The following is a 9,888-nucleotide window of genomic DNA, read 5'->3' on the forward strand; positions in this document are numbered from 1 at the left end:
ATACAGACAGACAGCGAGAGAGACAGAGCGACAACGTAAACGAGACAGACGGCCGCACACGCGGACAGACAGACAGACAGACAGACAGAATGGGGAAATCAAATCACACCGTGAACTATACCCAAATCAACGAAACAAAACTGGGAGAAAAAAGAAAGAAAGAACGAAGGGTTAGTTTGATGACATACTTAATGTGCTCAGTATACTCTAGTAAACCACGTGCGCTGTGATTCAGTAACTGATACAAGTTTTCTGTTTACAAACACAAATCTCATACGCACGACCTTGTTGAACATTGACCAGCATAAACGTAAAATTATCTTTATTTCTGAGCCACGTGACTTTATAGAAAATACAATTTGTAAAAAAAGTTTACATTTTAGTCATTGAATGTGCTATGCGAGTTTTGTCACAGGGTCGTTCATAGCGGGCATCGGGGGGGGGGGGGGGGGGCGGCACATGTTTCAAAATATCCTCTTCCAACTGGTAAAGACACTATTCGATTTTACTACTACTACTACTACTACTACTACTACTACTACTACTACTACTACTACTACTACTACTACTAACTCTGCCGTCCATTGGCAGAACCTAGTAACTCACATTTTCATAAAAATTAAGTTGATACCAATTTTGTAATTACTAGGTTATGTGCTTCATATTTACATAGTTTGTTATTGCAAATATCTAATTCATTTCCCGTGTATCAATCTGTTAAAACCTAGCACGTGCTTTCATTCGGTACTTATGCCATGTCCAAACCTAGTAACTATTCCGACCAATCAGATTAGAGCATTGGTCATTTGCATCCAAGATGGCAGCCCCCATGTCTTAAGTGGGACAATGAGGCATCTATGTTTCTTTAAGCAAGTTAATCAAGTTATTTAGAAAGAATTGGTCAAGCAGGGGTGAACGATTAGTGGCCCTGGCCTTAGAAGAAGTGAGGTGAGTGATTCTTCAGCTTGGATACTGATGATAACAGCGGCCGTCTATGACTAATGTTTTTTTAATTATTATTACCTTAGTTTGGGCGAAAAGGAAAACAAGTTGTGAAAACATTATACAAAAATTGTGTGTGAATTTAAATAAAAATATTTAAAAAACCAAAAAAAACCCCGAAATAACGATTTTTGAGCACGTAAGATAGTTACTACAAAATTGGTATCAACGTAATTTTGACGAAAATATGAGTTACTAGCTTCTGCCAATGGATGACAGACTTACATTCTTGTTTTATCTTTGTAGCATTATGTTATAGACACTATATTACAGGTATATCATTCAAAATAACAATATAAAGTAGTAGTGTTTCGACGATTTTAGCGAAAATGCGATATTTGACATTTTTCATAAAATTCACGAAATATGTCCTAAATTGACATAATTATTTTAATATGTTGCATGAATTCTTTGTTCAATGCAAGGGAGCAGTGATATACTAATAGGATGTAAGTACTTTGTGGCGTTTTTTTTTAATCACAATATGTGGTTGCTATGGTAATAAAAATGACCACACAAAAATGTCAAAATAATAATAAAAATAGTTGTTTCGCTTCTATTTTTTTATTTTTCAATTTTTAAAAATTATTCTAATGAATTTGTGATATAGGAAGTCGTTATTGATAAAACTTGGCCTAACATGGATGAAGATGTGAATTGTTGTTAATTACATGTACCTGTTTTTTAACGTTAAGCCTGACTTTTTTAAACAGCAGATAATGATTTGTGCACCAGAAATTCACCATTCATTTCTCTACTAATACAAATAGTTTATACTAGGCCGCCATTCCATTTTCAGAAGAAATGCTGAAGTGACAAAAGTGCTCCGACCAACCCTGTCGAAGCCAACATGGACCCTCCTTTAACCAACCCTATCGACGCCAACATGGACCTTCCTTTGACCAACCCTGTCGACGCCAACATGGACCCTCCTTTGACCAACCCTGTCGACGCCAACATGGACCTTCCTTTGACCAACCCTGTCGACGCCAACATGGACCCTCCTTTGACCAACCCTGTCGACGCCAACAAGGACCCTCCTTTGACCAACCCTGTCGACGCCAACATGGACCCTCCTTTGACCAACCCTGTCGACGCCAACATGGACCCTCCTCTGACCAACCCTGTCGACGCCAACATGGACCCTCCTCTGACCAACCCTGTCGACGCCAACATGGACCCTCCTCTGACCAACCCTGTCGACGCCAACATGGACCCTCCTCTGACCAACCCTGTCGACGCCAACATGGATCCTCCTTTGACCAACCCTGTCGACGCCAACATGGACCCTCCTCTGACCAACCCTGTCGACGCCAACATGGACCCTCCTCTGACCAACCCTGTCGACGCCAACATGGACCCTCCTCTGACCAACCCTGTCGACGCCACCATGGACCCCCCTTTGACCAACCCTGTCGACGCCAACATGGACCCTCCTCTGACCAACCCTGTCGACGCCAACATGGACCCTCCTCTGACCAACCCTGTCGACGCCAACATGGACCCTCCTCTGACCAACCCTGTCGACGCCAACATGGACCCTCCTCTGACCAACCCTGTCGACGCCAACATGGATCCTCCTTTGACCAACCCTGTCGACGCCAACATGGACCCTCCTCTGACCAACCCTGTCGACGCCAACATGGACCCTCCTCTGACCAACCCTGTCGACGCCAACATGGACCCTCCTCTGACCAACCCTGTCGACGCCACCATGGACCCCCCTTTGACCAACCCTGTCGACGCCAACATGGACCCTCCTCTGACCAACCCTGTCGACGCCAACATGGACCCTCCTCTGGCCAACCCTGTCGACGTCAACATGGACCCTCCTCTGGCCAACCCTGTCGACGTCAACATGGACCCTCCTCTGACCAACCCTGTCGACGCCAACATGGATCCTCCTCTGACCAACCCTGTCGACGCCAACATGGACCCTCCTCTGGCCAACCCTGTCGACGCCAACATGGACCCTCCTCTGGCCAACCCTGTCGACGTCAACATGGACCCTCCTCTGGCCAACCCTGTCGACGTCAACATGGACCCTCCTCTGACCAACCCTGTCGACGCCAACATGGATCCTCCTCTGACCAACCCTGTCGACGCCAACATGGACCCTCCTCTGGCCAACCCTGTCGACGCCAACATGGACCCTCCTCTGGCCAACCCTGTCGACGCCAACATGGACCCTCCTCTGGCCAACCCTGTCAGCGCCAACATGGACCCTGCTTCAATCAAGCCTGTCGACGATAACATGGACTTTCCTCCAGCCAACCCTGTCGACGCAAACATGGACCCTCCTACAGCCAACCCGGTCGACGCCAACATGGACTCTCCTCCAGCCAAGCCTGTCGACGATAGCATGGACCATCCTCTGGCCAACCCTGTCGACGCTAACATGGATCGTCCTCCAGTCAACCCTGTCGACGCCATCATGGACTCTCCTTCAGCCAAGCTGTCGAAGCCAACATGGACTCTACTCCAGCCAACCCTGTCGACGCCAACATAGACCATCCTCTGGCCAACCCTGTCGACGCCAACATGGACTCTCCTGCAGCCAACCCTGTCGACGCCAGCATGCACTGTCCCCTGGTAAACGTCAAAGACGGTGTAGACACACCTGAAGGTAAGCTATATTAACTTTTTCTGGTGTGTTTCATTTATTTAAAGATGAATGAAATACATATCCCCTTCACTTTGTAAACATGTCAATAACAGAAAATATCCATTTCACCAATGGTATTGCTGCATATTTCCAGGAATGTGGCAAAACACTGTAAAATAAATATTACATTAGATATTACATGTCTCTATATCAATGTAAGGTCATTATAATATATCCTAATGCCTTCAATTGTTTTGCGTTTTAGAAGCGTCCCAGGACAGTCCAGGAAAAGACAGATGTATATAGAAACAAGTATCCCTTGTTACCGTCTTGTTCGTGCGTTAGAAAAAAATGCTACGAGAAGATTTCAGAGGAACATAGGGAACTAGTAAACAAAACATTCTGGGGACTCATGTTTTCTTCCAGAAGGGACTGGTTTGATGCCCACATCAGAATACTGAATGTAAAACGGCGCACTGGGAATGTCACAGATCCAAAACGTATACATTCTCTTATTTACTCACTGCCCCTTGCTACAGGCGTGAACCTCAATGTGTGTAAAGAAATGTTTATTCATACACTTGGTCTAAAAACTGATGGTATGGTCTGGGAATTTTTACAAGCAAAGGTTAGAAATGAACATTCTGCAGCAGCTGTTGCTCTAGTTAAAGTTGGCAGAGGCCATCACGAAGCATGGAACAAAACGAATATAGATGTTAGAATAGATACACCGTGTTAAAATTGGAGGAGGGGAAGGGGGGGGGGGGGAGGTGTTTAACGACATCAGAAATAAAGCATATTGATTTAATAATCATCCGACCCCATACAACCGTAAATCGACTAATAGTCTGAGACAGTAACGTCTTGAGGGGCGGAACGTAGCTCAGTGGTAAAGCGCTCACTCGATGTGCGGTCGCTTTAGGGTCGATCCCCGTCGGTGGCCCCAGTCGGCTATTTCTCGTTCCAGCCAGTGCTCCACAACTGGTGTAACAAAGGCCGTGGTATTACTATCTTGTCTGTGGGATGGTGCATATAAAAGATCCCTTGCTGGTAATCGAAGAGTAGCCCATGAAGTGGCGACAGCGGGTTTCCTGTCTCTGTATCTGTGTGGTTCTTAACGATATGTCTGACGCCATATAACCGTAATTAAATGTGTATGCGTGTGACGTCACTAGAGATTAAGTCTGGAAGTTTTAAGCATGGACTCAGATCTGTTGCCTGATCTGCAACACTGCCTGATCTGCAACACTCCCCCACCCCCTCCCCCTTCCCGCCCCGGGACTGACCACTGGCGAAGTCAGAGGCTAGACCCGGGGTGGGCGTGCCCGAACCTTAGTTGGATAGGGGCACGTAAATACAGTTCCGCATTCCACATCCTGCAACACTGGTTTTCGGTGGCGCCCGTCACAATGCGGGAATACACGTCCCAGAGACTTAAATTCCTAGAAATGCAAGTCCCACAGACTAGGATTCCGAGGAATAGAAGTCCGATCGGACAAAGATTAAGAAAATCACAATTAATCCGATTGTGACTTACCGCCAAAATATAAACTTAAAAATCATATTATTAAAAATTATGTTGATGTATATAGTAATTGTCTTTTGCTGTTCTCCAAATGTTAAGTTTTTTGGAGTTACCAGTTTTCGTATACATATGTACATTTTTTAAAAACAATTTTGGGCTACATATTGTTTTTTGTTTGTTTTTTTAATATATATTTCTTCGTGTTGAACACATGAACATGTAGCCTACTTTATATCTGTAGTTGCATTATATACTTTTGAAAATAACAAGATATTCGTCCTACTTCAATGTGCTAACAAAAATGTAAGACGATTACAAAAATTCACTCATGTGTCTGATCCACAAGTCTATGACGTAAAAAAGACAATTATGTTGATACTGAAACTTAAAAATGACTTTTACACAGAGATTTGAACCCACAATAATCTTAAGAGACTCGTACACTTATCCATCACACTACGAGGGAAGGCTGCCAAAACCTCACTTTTTTCTCGTGTCTTTCTGGCAGGTCGTGCAAATTGCAGAGTATAACAAACGGACATCTAATTTACGGGACTAGTATTCCTGTCACTGCTGTAGAAGGAATTTAAGTCCGGTAGGAATACAAGTCTGTGACGGTACATGCTCTTAATTTCTTTTCGCCTGTGGCGATATTAATTGTTTTAGAGGGCCGTGTGCAGTTCCAATATGCACTTAAGTCCAGGTGGGTAATTTGTTACGTGATACCTCTGCGCGACGGCCGTGTGCAGTTTCTATTACACACCCAGCCCAGGTGCGGAGGTCATGTGGCCAGTAGTTACGTAATACCTCCGCGCGACCATGGAATCTCTAACGAACTTGCGACATTAAGTCTGACCATCTGAGAAAAAAAAATACCGCTTGGTCGCTGTGGAAATAGCACTTGTAGGGATTCGGTGCCGCGATGTACCCCCAGGCGATATTCGGATTTTTATGATAAATAGCTAGGGTTTTAGAGATATCGGGGAGAAACATAGGAAGGCTTCCAGGGGGAACGTTAGTCCGTTTGGACTTGGTAATTATATATTTTCTGCTCTGTTGTATAACCTTGATGTGATTGATGTGACTTTAAATATTTTAATACTGTATTATACCAATATTATTTAGACGGTGCTGCCGGTGATCTGACGCAGTAAACTGTAGGCTCACTGATCTAAATAATTATTTAAGCTTAGCTTAAGCTTAAACTGTAGGTTATTGTCTTTATTGTGATAGGTACCAGTATTAATTCTGTGTTACAAGGTTACTGAATGAGTAGTTAAGGGTTAATTAAAAATTAACCAGTTAGGAATAGAGTTGTAATTCCTTTATTAATTAAGTTCCCCTGGCAGCGTTTCTCAATTATCACACGTTACTGAATGAGTAGTAAGGGTTAATTAAAAATCAACCAGTTAGGAATAGAGTTGTAATTCCTTTATTAATTAAGTTCCCCTGGCAGCGTTTCTCAAATATCACACGTGTGGGTGTTGTGTCACGGTGAAGTGATTAGCATATTGTGTAAACTAGACACCTAGAGATTAACTAATTAAGTGATCAGTTCTGGGTTGTTATTATTTGTTGTTGTTAATTAACTACTGCGGCAGTACATTGGTCTGCGTAGGTTAATACAGATTCCAAAGTGTATTGTGTTTTTGTTCTGTTTTCTAGTGAACTAAACATGCTATAATAATATATACTTTATATAAGATCTTATCTCTGATCATACCTAGACGAGCCACACTAGGGTATAACCGCCCGTTACAGAGAGATCTAATAGATATACAGTTAGGAGAGATATTTTGATAATCGTGTTTCATTCAGTTACGGGTATTATAGGATCCCCGTGACAGGAGTAGAAAATTGGGGCGCTCGTCCCGGATCTGAAACGGGACATGCATATTTAAAAAAGTATTGTTTGTAAATGGGGGCTTTATAAATTATTTTTACAAATAACTAGAAGTAGCAACGTTGTTCACTAGAAAATTAATTAATAATAAGTGCGTCATATCTAAACATGGATAAGAATTTGCTGGATAGGCCTACGCTCAGTGTAGTGGAGATTAAGCGAGCACGTAAGGCCGAATTAGTTGAAATCGCGGGTGAGCGAGAAATTGATTTAACATCAGCTAAAACCTTAGGTGATATAAAGACAATTTTTATCCAGGATGTTTTTGGTGATAGGCCTGTTATGGAAGACAGTGAGATTGTTCCAGAGATAGAGATAAATGAGTTAAATGTGGAACATCAATTAGCTTTTAAAAAGCTTGAGTACGAAAGAGAAGAACGTGCATTAGATAGATAGAGAGAGAGAGAGAGAGAGAGAGAGAGAGAGAGAGAGAGAGAGAGAGAGAGAGAGAGAGAGAGAGAGAGAGAGAGAGAGACAGAGAAGAGAGGGAGAGAGAAGATAGAGATAGGGATAGAGAAGATAGAGAGAGAGAGAGAGAGAGAGAGAGAGAGAGAGAGAGAGAGAGAGAGAGAGAGAGAGAGGCATTTGTGGTATGCTGTGGTGGTATTTCGCAGATGTTTAATTTCAAATCTGTTTTTCTTTTGTCTTAATAATTCACTTTAGTGTTCTTTGCTACAACTCCATTCACGGTTTTCTAACCATGCAGATTATTTTTGTCTTTTTGAGGATTTTTGTTTGTTTTTGTTTTGTATTTACCGTTAATATGCTTCATTGTATCTTTGACAAATGTGACCCATTCACTGATGTCTACACCAATTTTAGTGGCAATATCAGTCCATGTAAATACGTTATTGCAATAAACATTACAAAACACGTGCATTGTCAGTGAATGTGTTAACATTGCAGCGTGCAGGACTTTTAATACCTTGAAGGAATCGTAAATATTGTTATTCGCATTAATACAAGTAGGGGCCTACAGTTTTCTTTAGCACCCAAGCTACTAATTAACCTTTAACGAAGAAGTTGACTGCAAAAAATAAGCTTACCGTAGTATATTATAGCGTGTTAAACAAATTACTAAGCTAAACAACAGAATGCTGAACGTGAACATGACACAACACACCAAAACATTAGCACTACATACCACGCACAACAGAAGCTGAACATGACATATCACACACAACATAAGCTGAACATGACATAGCACACGCAACAGGACATGAACATAACATAGCTCACACAACAGGACCTGACGTGACATAGTACACACAACAGAACCTGAAGGAGAACATGACAGAACACACATACAACATACCATGATCATGACATAGCACAATCAATAGAACTTGAACATGACATATCACTCACAACAGACGCAGAAAATAATTTAGCAACGCAACAGAAACCGGAGGATTGATCACTTAACACTCAACAAAACACGGAGAGAACACTGCACATAACATAGTCTGGCGATATCACTGAACACACATCATACATAACCTGGAGAGATCACTGAACACAGCAGAACCTGAAGAGATCACTGAACACAATAGAACCTGGAGAGATCACTGAACACACAACAGAACCTGGAAAGATCACTGGACTCATAACAGAATCTGGAGAGATCACCGAACACACAATAGAACCTGGAGAGATCACTGAACACACAACAGAACATGGAGAGATCACTGAACACACAATAGAACCTAGAGAGGTCACTGGACACACAGCCGAATTTGGAGAGATCACTGAACACACATTATAACCTGGAGAGATCACTGGCCACACAACCGAACCCGGAGAGATCACCAAATACACAGCAAAACCAGGTGTGTGCACTGAACACCAACATAACCCAGAGAGTACACCCAACGCACAGCAGAAGCTGTAGGGTATACTGTTCATTCAATATAACCTGGAGAGAATTCTGCAAACTATAGTGATACAGTGTTTACTACTTCTGGATTTGATATTCAGTACACACATTCATTGGAAATGTAAACCCTATATCCTTTGAATGAGCTTCACATCAACCTGGTGTATCCCAAACCAATAAGTTGCTAAACATAGTTTCTTCATTAAAGATACCAGTTTCAGTTCGCATAACTATTCTGGTTTGTTTGTTGTACTAGCTGATAAACCAGGTATTTTTGAAACTAGTGAAGTACACCCTGAGGCAGCAGAACCAGGAAATATCTGCAAAAGGACTCCCATGGCGCAAAGAACACGGAAAGAACACTGCACACAACATGACATCAGCTTTTCTGATGACTCATCAGGAACAAATAGTTGTCTAGAAAAAGAGGTTTTGTGTGGACAAGTCGTCTGATTCTGATGCACCATCATCAAACAACGAACATAGAGCACTACCACCACAGTGTTTCTGCCAGACAGAAATTTTTGGGTATGGCTCTATGGAATTGAATGCAACTACAGTCAATAAAGATATGGGGGGGGGGGGGGGGGGGGGGTTTAGGGTTAGGATTAAGAAAATCATACAGTAATGTTAAGAGTAATTAATTTTGTCAAAACGTTAATTTAAAAAAACCTAAATTCTTCAAACATATTTGGGTATGGTACCACACCCAGTTTACCCTCTGGCAGAAACCCTGCACCAGATAAGGTCACACAAAATCAGGGGTCGGTCAAAGAAATAAAAGGATTTCACAAGTCAGAGTAGTTTTTTTCACATTATTATTTTGTTCAATTGGTGATTTTATTTATCGTATTATTATTAACAAAAGTAAAATAACTCTTTTTACGTAATATTTTGCTTAAGCGGTGATTTTATTAATACGTACTTCTACTTGTATTCCTTTTTGAATGTTTGCTACTAATTTGTTTTCTATTTAC

The 9,888-nt window shown here is 42.1% G+C and overlaps 1 protein-coding gene across 1 annotated transcript; it reads left to right on the forward strand.

Annotated features, from left to right (window-relative positions):
* The first annotated feature begins 1,852 nt into the window (after positions 1 to 1,852).
* On the forward strand, positions 1,853 to 3,511 carry LOC121389303 (sialidase-like). Its single transcript, XM_041520899.1, has one exon. It carries the CDS (start codon positions 1,853 to 1,855, stop codon positions 3,509 to 3,511), a length of 1,659 nt encoding a protein of 552 aa, XP_041376833.1.
* Positions 3,512 to 9,888: the final 6,377 nt, after the last annotated feature.

Source organism: Gigantopelta aegis, chromosome 14 (assembly GCF_016097555.1).
Source record: "Gigantopelta aegis isolate Gae_Host chromosome 14, Gae_host_genome, whole genome shotgun sequence".
In the NCBI taxonomy this organism is placed as follows: Eukaryota; Metazoa; Mollusca; class Gastropoda; order Neomphalida; family Peltospiridae; genus Gigantopelta; species Gigantopelta aegis.

What these genes read in the sequence shown, in the direction of transcription:
- LOC121389303 (XM_041520899.1), top strand. Translation starts at nt 1,853, where the DNA reads ATGGACCCTCCTTTAACCAACCCTATCGACGCCAACATGGACCTTCCT.